The sequence below is a fragment of the Nelumbo nucifera genome, chromosome 1, assembly GCF_055504915.1.
Source record: "Nelumbo nucifera cultivar China Antique chromosome 1, China Antique-T2T, whole genome shotgun sequence".
In the NCBI taxonomy this organism is placed as follows: Eukaryota; Viridiplantae; Streptophyta; class Magnoliopsida; order Proteales; family Nelumbonaceae; genus Nelumbo; species Nelumbo nucifera.
The window spans coordinates 4,618,153-4,637,246 of NC_142649.1; the positions used below are offsets into that span (position 1 = coordinate 4,618,153).

Here is a 19,094-nt window from a genome sequence, read left to right on the forward strand (position 1 = left end):
AAATTGGGTAGTGTGTTTTCATCCACACCACACCCCAACAAGGTAGTTGTTCTACACCATGGACAAAAATGTGTAGACTGATCCACACCACACCTCCATGGGCATTCTGCAAGGTGTGGCATATTTCAATCTGCACATTGTATTTGATTCCATGCATCTCAGCTATAACATTTGAAATAATCTATGTCGTTAATCATTAAAAATAATATTATTTTCTGTAATATACACAATAGAAAAATATTAGTAAATTGCTAAGGATTTTAATAGTTAATAAAAATAATATTAGTAATAATTAATAATATTAAATAACAAATAATGACGTTAATATTAATTAAAAATGAGTAGTAATATTAATGATAATTGATAGTATTAACAACAAATTTAATAATATTTAATAATTATTAGTAATAACAATAACAATTAATATTAATAAAAGTAATATTTGAAGCTGAAAAATTAATAAAATAATATCAATATTAATTAATAAACATGAGTAGTAGTGGTGAGTGGTTCAAATAGAGAAGAGTAATATAGCATGGGAATAAACAAAGGATGAATACTTACTAGTTACCATTTAGTGGTTGGAGGAGGAGTGGTGAGTGGTTCAAACTAGGTTTGTTAGTAATACCCGAAAATCTAAAGCCTGATCTAGCATCCAATCCGATTATCTTAGATTCAAATGATGTATTTATTTAGTCGGATTGGATTCAGATGTTAAAATCTACATCCAATTAATAATTGGATTGGACTCGGATGTGACCTCACCGATCTGATTAAAATATGAAACCAATTATTATAATATTTATTAATTTTAATATATAAATTTTATATAATTATATTTAAAATTATAAAAATATATTCTATATATTATATTATATGAATTTATATATAATAATTTAGTATGTTATATTTATATTATTTTATTATATATAAAGTTAAAAAATAAATAAATATTATTTTTTGGTATTTTAGAAAATTTATAGCAAAATCGAATTAAATCTAGATCCGATCCGAGTCCGTTAGGATTTGAATTCAAATCCAAGCCAATTGGATTCAGATGTAAGTTATGAATAATCAGATTGAATGTGGGCTTTGTTGCATCTGATCTGAGTCCAATCCGATTACAACCATAGTTCAAATAAGGAAGAATAGCAATGATGAGTAGAGAAGAATAACAATGAGCTCACAAAGAAGTGTTGCAATAGTAAAAAGAAAAGAGGTCTTATACTAGGGTTAAACATCCATGTGAAGTATGGGATCATTATTCCATATGCAAAATGGTGTGGCGTAGATGCTTCCATGAGATAAACTTGTGGATGAGAAAATGGGCTATGGTGTGGATCAATCCATGAGACAGTGTGGACTACAGCCGACCGAACACATGGCATTGAGGTGGTGTGGGTTGAAATTGAATATATCGTTGCCAATCCACTCCACCTTAATCAAGGGTAAGCAGGTATTTGTTGCATGGTAAAAATTCAATGGATTTTTGTGTAAATTAGAGTACAAGGCATCTTTGTCATTGACCCCATATTAAATAGGGGTATTTATATTTATCCTAATCATAAAACCCTCCTTTATAGTTTCACTTTAGCAAAAACATCCCTTCTATTTTTGAAAAAAATTAACAAATACCTCCCTTTTCATCAATGATCAAGAAGGAAAACATTTAAGAAATGATCATTTTTCTCAAAATACCTATTTTACCCTTTTACGAATTAATGTGCATATGTTTTTACTAAAATAGCCCTATTGCTCAAACACTATTCATCTTCTTCCTTACATGCATAGTTGCAGAATGGCAGTGCACTCCACAATAATCCATTTGAACATTGTTCATCTTCTTCAATTGCTTCACCATTAAAGCATTCATGGAGTCTTGCACGAGAAACCTATAGGTTCTTCTCACGGAGTCTCACACGAGAAATATGTAGGTCCTTCCTCTCCCTCTGGATCCAAAGCAAAATTCGCCCACCAACTATGGAAACAAAAATAGAGTGCTTCTGGGTTTTTGCTCTCGTTGCAAAATTGCAGTGCTTGTTTAATAGTAGCTCTTCTTTACTGGGCTTACCTAGGTGGACCTGCCTGGGGAAGGTACTAGTGGAAGAAAGGAACTAGAGCCAAGCCAATACCAAGGCCGAGAGGATTCCCTATGTTTGGAAGCATGAATCTTATGGTTGGCCTCGTGCACCACCAGTTGGCAGCAATGCGGAGCTAGTCAGCTCATGGTTTTCAATATCGGAGAGACTCATGTCATTGTCACTTGTAACCCTGATGTAGCAAAAGAAATCTTGAACATCTCTAGCTTTGTTGATCGTCTTGTGAGTCAACTTATAGTCTGATGTTCAATTGAGCCATTGGATTCACTCCTTACGACATTTACTGGAGAACGCTTCAAAAAATTGCTGACACCCATCTTTTCTGCCCAAAACAAATCAACGGGTTAGAAGAGCAGAGGTTCCGAATCACTAATCAGATGGTAAAATTTCTTTAACGTTTTCCGTCTTGGTCATTGATGGAAGGGCGAAGTAGTTGAAGAACCTACAGATTTTTCATGAGACGAACCTATAGATTTCTCGTGCGAGACTTCATGAACGCTTTAATGGCGAAGCTGCTAAATAAGATGAATATTGTTTGAGCAGATTATGGAGTGTACTGCCATTCTGGTGTTGTGCATCATGAGAAAGAAGATGAACTATACTCGAGCAGATTACGGAATTGTTGAAACAGGGTTATTTTAATAAAAGCAGATGCACATTAATTCATAAAAGGTAAAATAGGTATTTTGAAAAATATCATCTTTTTAATGTTTTCCGTCATGGTCATTGATGGAAGGGAGGTATTTGTTAATTTTTTTGAAAAAGAGGGAAGGTTTTTGCTAAAGTGAAACTATAGAAGAAGTTTATGTATTTTACCCTTTAGATTATTATAAAAAAAACCCATTTGGACTACTATATCCACCATTTCTATTTGTGGATCAATTAACGTCATTGGAAATGGCTTAGGGTGTGATGCACATTATTTTTTTTTTTAAATAGAAAAGAGGTTTTTGGTAAAGTGAAACTATAGAAGAAGTTTATGTATTTTACCCTTCAGATTATTATAAAAAAAAACCCGTTTGTACTGCATCCACCAATTCTATTTGTGGATCAATTAACTTTAATGGAAACGGGTTGGGTGAGGTTGACTCGAGTGTACCCATTTGGAGGTTTAAGGGTCCCTGTTCAGGGTTCAAACTAAGGATCGAGGTTTCCTCATGCTATCCTCTGCCATTCTTCACCATTTTCAGGTCGAAGGTTTCTCCGCCATTCTCTGCCATTCTCAGAGGTTGACGTAGGGTTCGAAGATTTCTCCGCCACTATCCTCCACTCTCAAACTCTCACGGTTCACCTCTCCCGTTCTAGCGAAGGATAGACATTGTTCCGCCTCTCCATCGCCTCAGACGTCGTTTGGTGTTTGTTCTGTTCATTCTCCCTCTTGAATCAATCATATCTGTTCCATATCTCCGTTCTGAGGTGTGCTAATTTCACGGTTTCCATTGTTTGTGGTTATTTTTAGTTCTATCTCACAGTAATGGGATGCGTAAATAGATTTTATAAGCTGCTGTATTTCAAACCATCTATTTCTTAGTTCCAGAAAGCTTTTCATCCTTCTGTGGTCCAAGTATTTCAATCTTCAGAATTTTAATTTGATTGTGTAGTAGGAATTAACATTCATTTCTACTAATCTTTCTGTGGATTAAAATCAAATATTATGGATTATTTGACAGTGAAATTCCAAGATGATTGTTAGACATATTCCTTTGTACTGTAGAAATAATGATTCTTCAGATGATAATGTTGTTTATGCTTTTCCGCATATACACTTAGATATTAAACTAGGCAATTGATGAATAAAAATGTTGTTTGATGGATATTGGAATCAAGTTTAACATTCTTCACCATGAGTTTTACCAAACATCATGTTAAAATATGTTGTTCCACAAGAGATCAAATCAGCCCCCCACAACGTCCCGCAGCACATCCCTGCCGTGTATTGGGAACATCTCCTGATGATGACATTATCATTTCTGGTATTATCATCTGGAGATGTTCCCAATACACGGCAGAGATGTGCTGTGGGATATTGTGGAGGGCTGATTTGAACTTGTTTCACAATTGATAATTTTTCTGGATTTCCTATGATTCTGAAATACATGTAGTATATAAACCAGAAAATATCTTTCCCAGAGTCCAGAACATTTCTCGGAATCAACCTGTCAACAACAGTTGTGCTAGTAATGACACTGCTCATTTTGAAAATTCCTAGAGTCTAGAACTTTTCTTGGTCTCAGCCAGTCATCAATAGCTATGCTAGTAGTGATGCTTTAGTCATTTTGAAAGGTTCCCTGAGTCCAGAACATCTCTTGGACTCATCCGGTCAACACTATTTTGTGCTAGAAGAAATGCACTAGTCATTTTGATAGATTCCCAGAGTCCAGAACATCTCTCGGGCTCATCCCGTCAACACTAGTTGTTCTGGTAGCAGTGTTTTAGTCATTTTGAAAGATTCCCAAAGTCCAGAAATCTCTCGGACTCATCCCATCAACACTAGTTTGTGCTAGTAACAATACTCTAGTCATATTGATAGATCCCCAGAGTCCAGAACATCTCTCGGACTCATCCCATCAACACTAGTTGTTCTAGTAGCAATGCTCGTTATAAAACTTTGTTCCATTAACTTCAATCTATTCAATTCCTTCCTTTTCCTATGCTTCTTTATAAAAACCAATTTTTTCCTGTTCCTCCCCCGAACTATCCTCATCACCACTTGCTACCTTCCTTGGAATTTTCTCTTCCTCTTCCCCTCCATCTCCTTCCAACCTCTCCATACCTTCCTCCCTTCTGCCAGCGAGTACTGAGCCAGACCCTTCCCTGAATCCTTCGTCCAACTGTTACAGAACTTTGCCATCAGTAGTAGACCCAGCTTCCTCCTTGTGAGCTTCCATCCACAGGGAAGCTTCAATGGAAGTTGCAATCCTGGCAAGGTAGGAATTCCCATCAGCAAAAATATCCAGTTCCACGCTGCTGAGCGAAGGTCAAAGGTAAACAGTCCATCCGATTGGGCGTTACAGATGCTGAATGAAGTTATGTCTCCTGCATTTTCAATTACTCGTCATGCTTCCAGGTAATGGAACCCGTCGCCTCATGGCTCCATGTTTCAAAACATTGGGTGGCATATATACCTCCTACTCCCTTACTCTTGGATTTCTAAAAAGAAACTTGACAGGCTAGACCTAGTTGAAATCCACCATAGCAGAGCTAAGATCAGTTTTTTTTCCCTTTCTTTTTCTTTTTTCATAAGAGCTAAGAGCAGTTTAACAAGGTATAAGAGGAGGGTGATGGTATGTGATTCTCTGAAACAATCAAAGTCTAAGATAGTCTTGCTCCAAGAAACTAAGCTGGAGAGTCTTGATGCTGCTACGGTTCGAAGTATCTGGGGGGAGGGTCAGGTCAGATGGGAGGCCTTGGCTGCTTCTGGTAGTGCCGGTGGTATTGTGAGCCTTTGGGACCCTACTTTCTGTTCTCTGGTTTCCAGCAGAATTGGTAACTTCTCAATCTAAGGCTGAAATTACAAGATGGAAAGCTTATTCAAGTTACAAATATTTATGGTCCTGTTGACTCAAATCTTCGGGCGGCTTTTTGGGAGGAATTAACAGACTTGAGAGATCCTCAGAATTATCCTTGGGTAATCAGGGGTGACTTTAATGCTACTATTTCGGTGGATGAGAAGAATACAAGGGATAGAAGAACTAGCTTGATGAACATGTTTGCTGGCTTCATTAATAGTATGGAGTTAATGGATGTTCCAATTCAGGGTAATAGATTCACTTGGACTAATAATCAATCAGTCCCAACTCTGTTTAGGCTGGACAGGTTTTTGGTACCCTCAAACTGGGATGAATTTTTTCCTGATTTCAGGCAGCTTACCCTTCCTAGACCTGTGTCCAACCACAGTCCTATTCAGCTTGTGTGTTTCAAGTGATTCATATCGTCAAATGTACCCTTGAGACATTCAAATCCCCTTTTAAATTTGAAAAATCTTATCCCTTTAATCAGATATGTGTGGAATGAGTTGCAGGTGGAGGGTTCTAGCTTTTTTGTTATGGCATCAAAACTTAAAGCCATCATGGGAAAGTTAAAAAATTTGGAGCATGGAGAAGAATATGAAGTTGGATACTGAAAAAAAAGGCTTTGTTGAGCACCATTGTCAAGATTGACAGAGCTGAAGAGGCGGGTCCCTTGACTGAAGATCTGAGACTTAAGAGGTCAATTGCAAAACTCAGATATGATAAGATGGCAGTAGAGGAGGAGATGAAGTGGAGACATAGAGCTAAATCTATTTGGTTCAAATAGGGTGATTAAAATACAAAGTTCTTTCATAAAATGGCAAATGCTTGTGCTAGGATCTCTTCGATCAGTAATTTGGTGTGGGAGGACAGGAGTGGTGAGTCTAGCTCCGAGGTTAAATCTGTAGCTACTTCTTTTTATAAGAACCTTTATAAAGAGAGATGGGTTCAGAGACCTTTCCCTTTCGAGCTACATTTCAATAAACTAAATGAAGAGCAGAATTTCTGGATTGAGAGACCATTTACAGAAGAGGAAATTAAGGATGCAGTAAAGAAGTTGGAAAGTGACAAGTCATCGGGACTGGATGGGTTTTCTAATTTATTTTATTTAAAATGCTGGGATATTGTGAATAATGATTTGATGCAGGTGTTCTAGGCATTTCATACTAATGCCTCATTTCAAAGAAGTCTGAATGCAACTTTCATCACTTTCATTCCAAAAATTGAGGGGGCTGTCAATATAAAGGATTTTAGGCCCATTAGTCTCTTGCACAGTTTTTACAAAATCTTGACTAAAGTTTTTGTAGAAAGGAAGAAATGTGTGTTAGGCAGTGTTATTTCTTGCAACCAAAGTGCTTTTGTCCTAGGTAGACAGATGGTTGATTCAATTCTCATTGCTAATGAATTGCTGGAATCCAGAAGAAGAGAGGGGACCCTAGGTGTTATGTGTAAACTTGACATTAAAAAAGCTTATGATCATGTAAACTGGCATTGCTTGGACCTGGTGTTGGAGAAAACGAATTTTGGGCAGAATTGGAGAAACTGGATCAGAGTTTGTGTCAAGACCCCTAAGTTCTCATCTTAATTAATGGGCAATCGATGGGGTTTTTTGGGAGTTCTAGAGGTTTGAGGTAAGGTGATCCTCTTTCTCCTTTGCTTTTCATTTGTGTCATGGAAATTCTAACTCTTTTTAGCAAGAAGGCTGCTGAGAATGGGCTTTGGGAGGGCTTTGCAATTGCGACGGGTAAGGAAAAAGTTAATATTCTTTAGTTTTTTGACGACACTTTATGTTTTGTTGATGCTTCCCCAAGTCAGCTGGAGGTGGTGCTTGGAATTTTGAGTTGGTTTGAGGTGGTGTCTGGCCTCAAGGTAAATTTGAGTAAATCTCAAATAATTCCTGTAGGTCATGTTACAAATTTAGATGATTGTGCAGAAGTGATGGCTTGTCAGATTGCCCATCTTCTGGTCAAGTACTTGGGGCTAAATGTACTTCCTTTGAGATTTGGGTTCTAGTGATTGAGAGAATGGAGAGGAAATTGGCATCTTGGAAAGCTAAATATTTGTCTTTTGGGGGGAGAGTAACATTGATAAAGAGCACTCTCTCTAACCTCCCTACTTATTTCCTCTCCCTCTTCCCTATTCCAACCAAAGTTGCAAATAGATTGGAGCAAATACAGAGGAACTTTCTTTGGAGAGGTTGGGAGGAGGAAAAGAAAGTTCATATTGTAAACTGGGACCAAGTGCGTCTTCGTAAGGATGGTGGGTTGGAAATAAGAAAATTGAAGATGTTCAACTCTGCTCTCCTTTGTAAATGGCTTTGGAGATTTGCAAATGAAAGGAATGCATGGTGGAAAAAGCTTATCGTGGATAAAATATGGGGTGGATTGGGGTGGTTGGAGGTCCAAGGGTCCTATTGCAAGAGGAATAAGTTCCATTTGGACAGGTATCTTGAAGATCTCTACTCTTATTTGAGGAAGGAATCGGTTATAAATTGGGAAATGGGGAAAGAATTAAATTTAGGAAAGACTCTTGGTGCTCTGAAGCGTGTCTGAAAGATGCCTTTCCTCTCTTGTATCAAATTTCTGTAAATCAGGAATCCTCGGTTGCTGAGAATTTCATTGTTTCAGGTAGCTCTAGTAGTTGGAATCTGCTTTATAGGAGAAGCCTCTTTGATTGGGAAGTTGAAGAGTATGTGAATCTGCTGGGCTTGCTTCATAATCAGAAGGTTGACTTGAACAAGGAGGATGCTTGGAGGTGGAAATGGGAAGCTGATGGTTGGTTCACTTTAAAGTCTATGTTCAGTAAGTTGATAAGTTCAGGTCATGTCAACTTTCCGGCTAGGCAAGGAACACTAATAGTCCTTCTAAAGTGAAGTTTCTGATCTGGACAGTGGCTTTAAATAAGTGTCTAACCAGAATTAATTTAATGAAACAGGGCATCTGGGTTTTGGACATGTCATGTGGCTTGTGTGGTAGGTCAGCAGAAACTATTGAGCATCTTTCTATGCATTGCCCAGTTTTGGCTTATATTTGGAGGCATTTCCTTCAGGCCTTGGAAGTCAGTTGGGTAATGCCAACTTTTATGAAGGATCTGCTGTATTGTTGGAGAATTGAGGGTCTTAGCAAGAAAGGAACCTTGGTTTGGAACACTGTTCCAACTGCGGTACTTTGGACTATCTGGACTGAAAGAAACAACAGAACTTTTCAGGGTAAAGCTAAATCTCTAGAGGAAATGGTGCAGAAAGCTGTGGGCAAATTACTGTCTTGGGTGTCGGTAACGGAGGAATTTAAAAATCAGAACATGCGATTGTTGTTTAGTTCTCAGTCTTGGATGCATTTGTAATCTGAGGTGTTTCTATGCAGCTTCTTTTTTGCCTAGGCTCCTTTGTACTGTTAGTTGAATTAATAAAATACCTTACCTTTTACAAAAAAAAAAAAATAATAATATTAGCAGGTAGCATAATTTCAATCAGCTAATCATGAAAGGGGATTCAAATGTGTACCTGGTTGGTTAACCATTCATGAATTCATGGTTTGAAATGCCATCATATATCTGGATGCCATTTCTATCAATGCATCCAAAAAATGCACGTCTTATTCTTGCATTCAGTATCCTATTTATCTAACATATTGTTCTTTTCCTGTGAAAGTGAAGAATCATGGTGGGATTCAAAAATAGATACATGGTAATGGAGGTTTTCTTAGATCCAAACAGAGAGCTTCTGCGTAATGATCCTATTATCATCACTCAACTTAATATTTCCAAGGCAATCAATGAAAGCATTCTTGTAAACTTTGGAGAGTGTGGACTAGCTTCATCAATTGGATCATTCCAGGGTAATATTTGGGATTCAGCCCTGAATCAGTTGTAGTCTAGTTGTTAGACATTGACATTGACTTCCAGTAGTAGTTACTTTCATTCAATCTCTAACTAGCAATCTACATGCAGTTAAATATGTCAACCCTATAACCAAGCTGTGCATCATAAGAGCTTCACGTGAGGAATACCGAAAAGTATGGTCTGCAATGACCATGGTCAGGCTTATCGGAAATTGCCCTGTTCTGTTTAACTTGCTTAACTTGAGTGGTGAGTAGATAGTGCAGAACTCTTGAAGATACTCTGTTCCCTATCTAGCTTTTTATGATTCAACTTTTCAAGTTAAAGTAACTCCCTCTGCTTACTAGAAGTTCTAATATATTGAGACGGGTAATTATGTCTTGAAGCATTTCCTAGTCAGAACTTCCACTAAATGTATGAAAGTGGTTTTGTTAATTATCCAGGGAATAACCTACTAAATGTTGTGACTTGATTTTCATAATAAGAAATAATTATCTATTAGTTTGTGTAATTACAATAAAATCAATTAGTATTTAGTTTTAACAATCACTTATTTAAACATTTCTCAATAGAGTTGTCTTTAACTTCTTTAGCTGGTAATGTTTTGTGGAACTGCTAATGGAATTTTTCTAACCATCTGTTATATTTTCAAAGTTGCATTGCTCCATGAGTCTTTATTCTTTTTTTGGGTCATTTAGTTTCACGCATTTACTAAAACCTACCCTCTAGTTTGTGTATTACCCATAGTTTGCAAGTGCTTTACTTAATTGACCTTCTTTCTGGAAGAGTTTGTATTTCCAACTGAAAATGGTCCTGGTTTTTTTATTTGAAAAATACCCCGTAGTAGTTCTTATATCAACCTTTTAGAAACAAAACCTTCACTCCACGTAATAACTTGGTCTGGAGAAAGTGTGGAGTGTGTGTGATATGAGAACTACTAGGGTTGTCTTAAGAGGTTATGTGGCTATTCTTAGATGGAAATACAAACAGTTCCTAACGAAAGGTTGATCAAGTAACATGGTTGTAGGCTATGGAGGTGTTTTAGTAATATGCAAACTACAGGGTAGGCTTTAGTAAATAGATGAAACCATAGGAGGGGTCTAAGTAAATGAGCATTTTTTTAACTTCTACCTTTTTGATTTACAAGACAAGATTACATTCCTGACATTTTCTGAAGGTGATAAAGGACAGTTTTCCATGACTGGTAGGAAAATGATTTCTCTTCATTTGTTTGTGTAAGAAAATGTTATTGTATTATTGATTTTAGAAAATATTTTGAATGTATGTAAAATGTCAAATTTCCTGAATTCAAAAATATTTTCCTTTGTTATTTTTTTAATTTTTTTTTCTTTTCTGTGTATGAGAAAGTGAGTATTGACATGCACGTTTGAGTCCTGAAATACATAATTGTCTTCTTAGTTTGCATTATAATTTGTTGGTTCAACTAATTTCTTTGAATGAAAATGGTGCTTGATATATCCATAGAATAAGTGGGTTTATTTTTATATATATTTTTTGTCTTCATGAATTAATATTTCTTGTCTGTTTATTTCAGGAAGCATTAAAGCTTGTAAAAATGCTGCCTTGAAATGTGATGAAGCAAAGTTTGAACAGTATAAGCTTGTGGCAGGAGATCAGCTTACACCAGAGATCACTCAGCAAATGCATAATTGTCTTGAGAGGATCAAAATATTGGAGCACTGATCAAATTCTGGGCGATATTTTACACAGCCCACTCTGTGTTGCTACTGCATAGACATTTTTGTAAGTTGCCTTAGTCCCTTGTTTAAGATTCTATATTAAAAAAAAGGGAAATCTGCATTTCCTCTCCATCTTAGTTATGACAAATAGATATATATGCTGTTGTAAAATGCATGCCCCATTTTAGATGCCTAGCACCGGGGAAAGAATCAATCTGAAAACCCTCAGACTGCACACTTTATTGTGCCTAATTTTTTGCCTGCATATATGGTTTCCTTGTGCCTAATTTATTTCCTACTTTATGGTCCATTGAAATCCTTTTTCTTGCTCGGATGAAGCAAATATTGAAGGCATATTGCTCAAAGGATAGCACGTGTTACAGGCAAATCATGTTTGACTCGACTAAGATTCTCAGCCTGATGTCCATTCCTCTTATAAAATGATTTTCCCAACCCCTTTTGGATCATTCGATCTGATCCAATTTTTTCCTAGAGAAAAAAGAAATTTTATCCTACGTGTGAATAATTCTTGTAGTAAAACACACGGAGAGCTAGGTATAAGTTACAAAAAGAAGCTCGAGGTGAGAGCTGTTGATCAATGCCTGAAAGACAACCACCTCTGTCACTCCATGTTATTCACCAAAAGTTGCTTTCCGGCTATTTGAGGTCTCTAGGAGATGTTTAAGCCCTCTATTCACATGGACACAGTTGAAACCTGAAGCTGCTTGTCAGGGGTTTATGAAATAAATTAGGTATGGTGTCTCACTTCTACGTGTTTTAAAAAAACCAATTTTGTGCTGCATGTAGGAGATATGCTCATTACTTTTTACAGGTCCTATAGACATTAGGTCCTTTGTTAAGACCCCCACCCCCTGGCAGACGGCAGGTTTATGGGCGCATACAAGGATTCTTAGGTGGGGAGATTGCAGAGCACTCTCAAAGCCCCTGCGACAAAACAGACCAAGAAGAATTGGTGACAATGGTTTACAAGTGAATCCTCATCCAGCATTCTGGGTTGCGTCTCACTCTCAAGTCGTAAACAGAAAAGAAGCCTCTTTTGTATCCAGGCTTATTGAGTTTTCCTAACTTCCAATGGTAGCGGTTAACTGGGCCTAGGTTTAGCCCTGAAGCATCTGGGCATGTAAAATAATAAATAAATAAATAAATTTTACTAGGTTACCTCTTGGATGTAATGCTTGAATCTGATATTGTTTTTGCATTTTAATTTTTTTGAAGCCCCTTTGAAAGGATTCATAAATTAGGGGGGTGTTGACCATGATAATTTGTTTTTGAAAGCTAAAACAGCTGCCGCGTAAGCAAAATCATAATTTAGGGGTTATTACTTGTTAGTTCTATTTTTCTGTCTGGGTGCCATTAAGCACCCATGATGGGGTTTGGATTCTGGATCTATATTTTCGTCGTCGTTCATTTTGGCCTTTCGCCCAATATTTTATCTCAGTCCAGACTAAAAATCAGAATTCTCGGTATCATGGTTTACTGGTTAACCCGATGGTCAGCCCGTTCTTGGTTTTCACGACAGACTCAGACTATCTGGTGTGGTCTGAGTTGGATAGCAACAACACTGCTTTCGCCATTAAAACGATCTATCACAAATTGTCAAAGGGACTATTTAACATGGGGTAGTTTACTTGGGACTCGGGAGTTGCTTTTTACATTGGGTTCTTTTGAGAAGTCTTGCAATTGCAAATACAAGAGTGTTAAACAAGGAATTGGGAGCCATGAGATTCATATGATGGAGCGGTGCTTGGCCCAGTGCGGTCCCACCCACAGCCATAAGAATATCTTGAAACCCCCAGGGAGTAGGTATCTCAGAAATTAGATCTCTCAGAGTCTTACTAGCCTGTGGAGAACACTGGATTTTGTGCTATGGCACAAACTTCAACCTCCTAACTTTGTGGGACCCGGTGGCATAAAGTGGGATGCATGCCAATACGGGGAGGGGGGTATTTTCCACATATTAGCATTTTCTTTTCTTAGTCTCATATTTGTTAAGTCTTAGAGTGGGTGAGAAGTGGCTGCTACTTGGCCCTATTTAATGGTAACATGAGTAATACACAGAAAGTAAAATTAAAATTTATGGGGAGATGTTTCCAATGTATAACTGGATTCTCAAGATTTTTCAGAATTTTTGTTTTTAGGAGATACTGTTCCTATAAGCACTTTAATCGGGCACCTTGCACCCCAAGCCAAAAATAAAATATTCCTGTTACACCTATAGAATCATTTGGGAAGGTTGATTCTAGCCCCATCCAACAACTGCTATCTGAGCTGTCTGAAGCATGCATACAGGATCATGAACCACCATTGATATACACAATGTACACTTTTTGGTGTTTTGCGCTAACATCTTCAATCCTCCCTATTAATGGGCAACTTCTGGTTTGGTCGAATTAAAAAAAATTAAATTCTAATGTGCTGGCTTGGTGTATAGATTATTTTTATGAGTTCGACTATGATATTGGAAAAATTTATAACCAATCGACTGATATCATTAAAGTGGTAACCAATCAGGTGGTTATTTATCAAATTCCCATTATTTTTTTTTTCAAATTATATATAAAATATTTAGGGGGTGTGATCAAGTATGATCAACTCAACGCACCATTCAATCAGTTGCAACCCACTTAATTACTTATCCACTAAAAGCAAGGTTTAAAATCATGAGTTCACATCAGCTCGGGGGTGCCCTACATTCCAGCCGTATATTGGGAATCTCTCCATGATTGTACAAGAAATGATGAGACATCATCTAGAGATGTTCTCAATACATACTAGGATGTGCTGTGGAACATTGTGGGGCACCTCCTTGTGGGGGGCTGATGTGAACTCTAAAATCATCATCCAAGCCTTATTCCAACCATAAAAATCATCATTCAAGCCTTATCCCAACCATATGGGTCAGTTTTGTATTGCCATTCCATTCTGTCTAAAGTCATATCCAATGTTAAATTGTTGGTGCTTAAATCATTTGTTACTATATCTAAAAAACATTTTTTACTACTTACCATGTCCCTTTTTGACTATCCCTAGCACTTATAGCCCCTCTAGGCTCCAACTTGATATAGATCATTTCTTATGGGTGTTGTCTAAGTTCTTCAATGAACATGACCAACCCATTTTTAGTTTACTTTCTCTTTATCTATTTATTCATCTCAGCATACACATTTTTAACACACTTATTTTTTAGACATTTCTTGACTACCCAACACTCTATACAACATGGTTGTTTTGCAACTATTTTATAAAAATTTCCTTATAATCTAAGTGGTATTTGCATATCACATATAATTCCAAATGCACCCCTCCGTTTTACTCATCTTCCACAATCTCTCTTATTATGACTTGTCAAATCAAGGCACCAAAAAAATGTCATATTGAGATTTCTTGGGCTCTAATCATAAATATATTATAATTTACACACTTATCATTATTGAACTTGCATATCATATATTTTATTTTAGTTATTATTTGAAAACATATTATTTCTATGACATTCGTTTATAAGCTTAATTATATACTTAATCCTTTATTAGTTTTATTAATTAAAACAATGTCATCAACAAACATGTAACATGGAACCACCTCCAAAATATGTTTAGTCAATTCATATACGATCAGTGAAATTAAATGAAAGCAAAATGTTGAACCTTAGTGAAAATCTATTGAAATTGTAAAATTTGATATATGCTACAAGCGTTCATGGCTTCATGCATATCTGTAATTAGGTCTATATATCTATTTAGAATTCCTTTCTTTTTTTTAAAGCCCATAATAAATAAAAAAGAAAAGATTAAAATATCAATGCAATATACCTTTTTTCATTTCTATTTTGACAATTGTTGTGATAATGGTGGAAAAGGGGTTAGCTCCTACTTGTTCTACATGTGCCAACTGGTATCAGTCGTATCATACTGTATTGAACCTGTATCAATTTTTTTATATTTAATTTATATTTTTAATTTTTTTATTTATAAAAGATATTAAAAATTGTAATTTAAGGCCAAAGAATGTTTTTTTTATTGCAAAAATAACGGGGCAAGGTGCCTATGGCTACCTGGAATGTATAGATCTTGAAAAGTTGCCCAAAATACAAAAAAAGCATCCCAATCAAACATCAGAGTGCAAAGTTATGTCTTTTGAAAGTTTAGATACACTGAATATATAACCCATGACCCAGTGACTGGGTTGACTGGGTTGAATGAGTCAACAGTTTGACTGGACTTAGAATCCTGTCCGAGTAATGGGTCAAACGATTTGATTGGCCAGATTAACAACAGATTGAAAATATTGTATGAAACACAAAAGTTTCAACTACTATTTAATGAGCTCGGATCTGCTAGCAGCAAGTTGTTCCCACTTACCAACCCACATGACATGACAGCTGTGCATTGAAAATATCTCCCTTTTTATCCATGAGAGATGTTACCAATACACCGCGGGGTGTGGGAACATTATCCAGAGTGCTATTTAATACACATTGTTGCAAAGCTCAGATATCTCAATAATAACTCCTATAATTACTTTCGCATTGATTCCTATGACAACTTTTAAAATTCAAATTTGTATGACTCGTCATCTTCATTAATTCCTATATTCATACGATAACTTCTAACTAACGCCTACTTTTAAAGCAATCATTTAACTTAAAAATAGCATTATTAAGGTAATATTGAAATTCAAATTTGTCTATTTGACCTTTTTTCTTTTTCAAAGTAGTCTCCTTATCTTTCTCGTTACTCCTACATTTAAGACAACTATTCAAGGGTTTCAAAGTAGTCTCCTTATCTTTCTCGTTACTCCTACATTTAAGACAACTATTCAAGGGTTCGACTATCATATCAGGACATGATATCAGAATAGCTTCTAACCAATCAACTAGTATCATAAAAGTGGTATTTATCAAAATTACAGGCCAAATTGATTGGTCAAAGCTCTTCTGACATCATGTATTTCCAGCAGCATAAATTTTCCCGCCATTTAAACTTACATGATCATAATTGGGGAAATATTGAAATTTGAACTTGACTTTGACCTTGGGAAACTGTATATACGTTGAAGCCAAGCTGGCATTAGGTCGGAAAAATTTGTAACCAATCAACTAGAATCATAAAAGTGATAACCCGATCAGGTGGTATTTATCAAAATTACAGGCCGAATTGATTGGTCAAAGCTCTACCGGCATCATGTCTTTCTAGCAGCATAGATTTTCCCACCATTTAAACTTACCTTAGCATAGTTAGGGAAATATTGAAATTTGAACTTGCTTACTTTGACCTTGGGAAACTGTATATACATTGAAGCCAAGCTGGCATTAGGTCATACATATCCATACATCCGTACTTACCTACAGGTTTCAATGTCACTTAATTTCAAGCGCAATTTCATGTTGCTGGCTTGAACTATGATCTCTTCTTTAGATGCCTCCACCTTTATCACTGTTGCATTTTTACCAAGTGAAGAAACACGTACCAAATCACCTACCTTGGGGAGTTCCTTACTCTTATCTGCAGGATAAAATGATATTAACTTGCTCTGAACGCTTTAATGTATCTAGCAGTTGAATGTTTGGTCAAGTCCAAGAAGTAGGGAAGGAACCCGTGTTTAAGAGAGCAAGAGAAACTTGGGCAGTCAGATAATTAGTATTTATAGTATAAAAAATCTACAATGACAAATTTGGGCAGTCAGATAATTAGTATTTATAGTATAAAAAATCTACAATGACACTGATGTCCTTGCATATGAACACATATGACTGCAAAGTCCAAACTTAAAGATCTGGTCATGAGCTAATGGCTAGCTAGGATATATAAGATTCAGATGATTGTTTCTACAGTTACTGAAACTCTGTTTTATACGTGAAGATTATAATGGTAAAGGTTTGCTTCCGCCAAAATTCTAGGTAAATGTTTTAACTCCACCTGAATCAATTACACCCATAATTTCAACCTCTGAAACTTGTTTGCATCAAATTTTCAATTTAAAGACTATTATTCTAATGATTTAGGAAACAGCTTCTCTGTATGTGCAGGGGTAAGGCTGCGTACATCTGTCCCTCCCCAGACCCCACAGTGGTGGGAATCTCATTCACAGGGCTGCCCTTTTTTTATTTAGGATTGTTCGGAAAATTTTGGCAAAGACATTTATTTGCTTTATATAGATGGCAGGGTTATTCTTGTCTTTGTATACTCTTTTATTTGCTTTAATATAAATATCAATCATTGGGGTGGTAGGACCATAAGATTCTTCTCTGAATTTTCTTTTTCACTTTTTCACTTTTTCCTTCTTTCTTTGCTGATTTCTGATCAAAACCAGATTTGATTACCTTCTATTTCAGCCAAGTTGGTATCAGAGTAAGTTTAGGATTGAGAAGGGTTTTGATGTGGACTTGATCCAGCTGGTTACATGAGAATTATCTAGGGCTGGAGTTTATAGCACTTATCGCTTCTTGGAGACCATTGGAGATTCCAGTTGGTGCCCAAGGTGTTGTGAGATCTTGGAGATTGCCCAGTGACTAGGAAGAGCCCGAAAAATCAGGTCAGATTGAGGTTTAGGGGTTAACCATTGATTGGAGGTCGCACTCAGTTTTTCTGGGTAGATTTTGCATCCTTCTTGAGATTGACAGCTAGTAGAAGGGTTTTCGATATTTCTGGGCGGAGCAGTTGGTGAAAACAAATTTCTCCAGGGCTGATTTTAGGGATCTTTTTTCTCTGGAAACCATTCAGCTCTGTTTTCAGCCCATTATCTTTTCTCTTGAGGACTGCTACTGGTTGCCATACAGTTATTTCCAGCCTCGTGAACAGTTAAATAGGTCTTTCTTCCTTGAGTTTTGTGATTTCCTAGTGGTACGTACATTATGGAGACAGCTGGGAATGAATCTAAATCACATGGGGAAGAACTTATGGGGGTTGGAAGTGTATCTGACAATTTCCTTTCAGATCACCACTGTTAAGTTCGATGGAACTAATTACTTGGAATGGGCTTAATCAGCCATGATAGCCACTGGAGGAAGGGGAAAATTAGGATATGCCATTGGAGATACAAAGACACCATCCAAGGAAGACCCATCTCATGCTAAGTGGGTTCAAGAAAACTATCTAGTCATGATTTGGTTGTGCAATTCCATGTGGTCTCATATTAGTTGAAATTACCTTTTGGCAAAGACAACTAAGGAGATTTGTGATAATATGAAGGAAACTTATCTCAGTCACCTAATGTTGCTAAAGCTTATGAGTTGAAGAGTGAGGTGACCAATCTTAAACTGGGGGAGTAACCTGTATCACTTTACTTCTCTACCTTGAAACCGTTATGGAATGAAATTGATCACTTGGAGACAATTGAGTGAAAGAGTCAAAAGGACACAACAGCATATAAAAAGTTAGTTGAGACAAATAGGATGTTTGAGTTACATGCTGGACTGAATTCAGATTATGACATTGTGAGGCAATAACTTCTTACTAGAGACAGTGTCATCTTATCTCAAGCCTACTCCTTGGTACATAGTGAAAAAAGTAGGAGGGAGGTTATGTTACAGATTCTGCCTATGGAATTAATTTTAACAACTATAAAGCTAAAGCTTGGTGGTGATACAGAGAAGAAAATGAAGAAGAGAAGAGGGAAGTACTTTGTGATTACTATAAGAAGCCAAAACACACCAGGGACACTTGTGGAAGCTTCATCCTCACCTTATTCTAGCAAGGCTCAAAAATAAAAAAAGGGAATGCCATGCTGTTGCTACTATAGAGGCTCCATCCATGATGAGCACTAGATCCACTTTTCTAGATGCTTTAGTTGTAGTTAGAGCTTCTTTGAATCATCTAGAAAGTGATGTTGGTATTATTGGGTCGTCTCAGTCATCTTCCATACTTCCTACTCCTACCTCAGCATTTGCACACTTAGGTACAAGGGCTATTGCCTATCATGCTTTAGCC

At 36.7% G+C, this 19,094-nt stretch overlaps 2 protein-coding genes across 13 annotated transcripts in view; one reads left to right on the plus strand and one right to left on the minus strand.

The window, feature by feature from the left end:
* The first annotated feature begins 3,162 nt into the window (after nt 1-3,162).
* EMB1687 (ribonuclease P family protein / Rpp14 family protein) lies at nt 3,163-12,427 on the plus strand. 8 transcript variants are annotated; one of them, XR_016080944.1, is made up of 6 exons: nt 3,163-3,515; nt 9,263-9,444; nt 9,557-9,694; nt 11,001-11,209; nt 11,485-11,897; nt 11,978-12,427. XR_016080944.1 is itself a non-coding variant. In XM_010269916.3 (4 exons), the coding sequence occupies exons 2-4, from the start codon at nt 9,267-9,269 to the stop codon at nt 11,147-11,149; spliced, it is 465 nt and encodes a 154-aa protein (XP_010268218.1). In that variant the 5' UTR covers nt 3,164-3,515; nt 9,263-9,266; the 3' UTR covers nt 11,150-12,427. The 8 variants fall into 8 exon arrangements, 2 of the variants coding, with proteins under 2 accessions (XP_010268218.1, XP_010268216.1); XR_736560.3 differs by having other exon boundaries at nt 3,164-3,515; nt 9,258-9,444; nt 11,485-12,427; XR_736562.3 differs by lacking the exon at nt 11,485-11,897 and having other exon boundaries at nt 3,164-3,515; nt 9,258-9,444; nt 11,953-12,427.
* A 3,838-nt stretch (nt 12,428-16,265) lies between these two features.
* LOC104605235 (DNA mismatch repair protein MutS, type 2) overlaps nt 16,266-19,094 on the minus strand; it is a 108,653-nt gene continuing 105,824 nt past the window's right edge. For 4 of the 5 annotated variants that reach the window (XM_088895899.1, XM_088895898.1, XM_010269913.3 and 1 more), the window contains one exon: nt 16,266-16,670. In XM_088895899.1, the coding sequence (XP_088752025.1) occupies nt 16,507-16,670 (164 nt within the window). In that variant the 3' untranslated portion in view covers nt 16,266-16,506. Of the gene's footprint in view, nt 16,717-19,094 lie in introns of all 5 variants that reach the window. The other variant, XM_088895900.1, reaches the window with a different exon arrangement.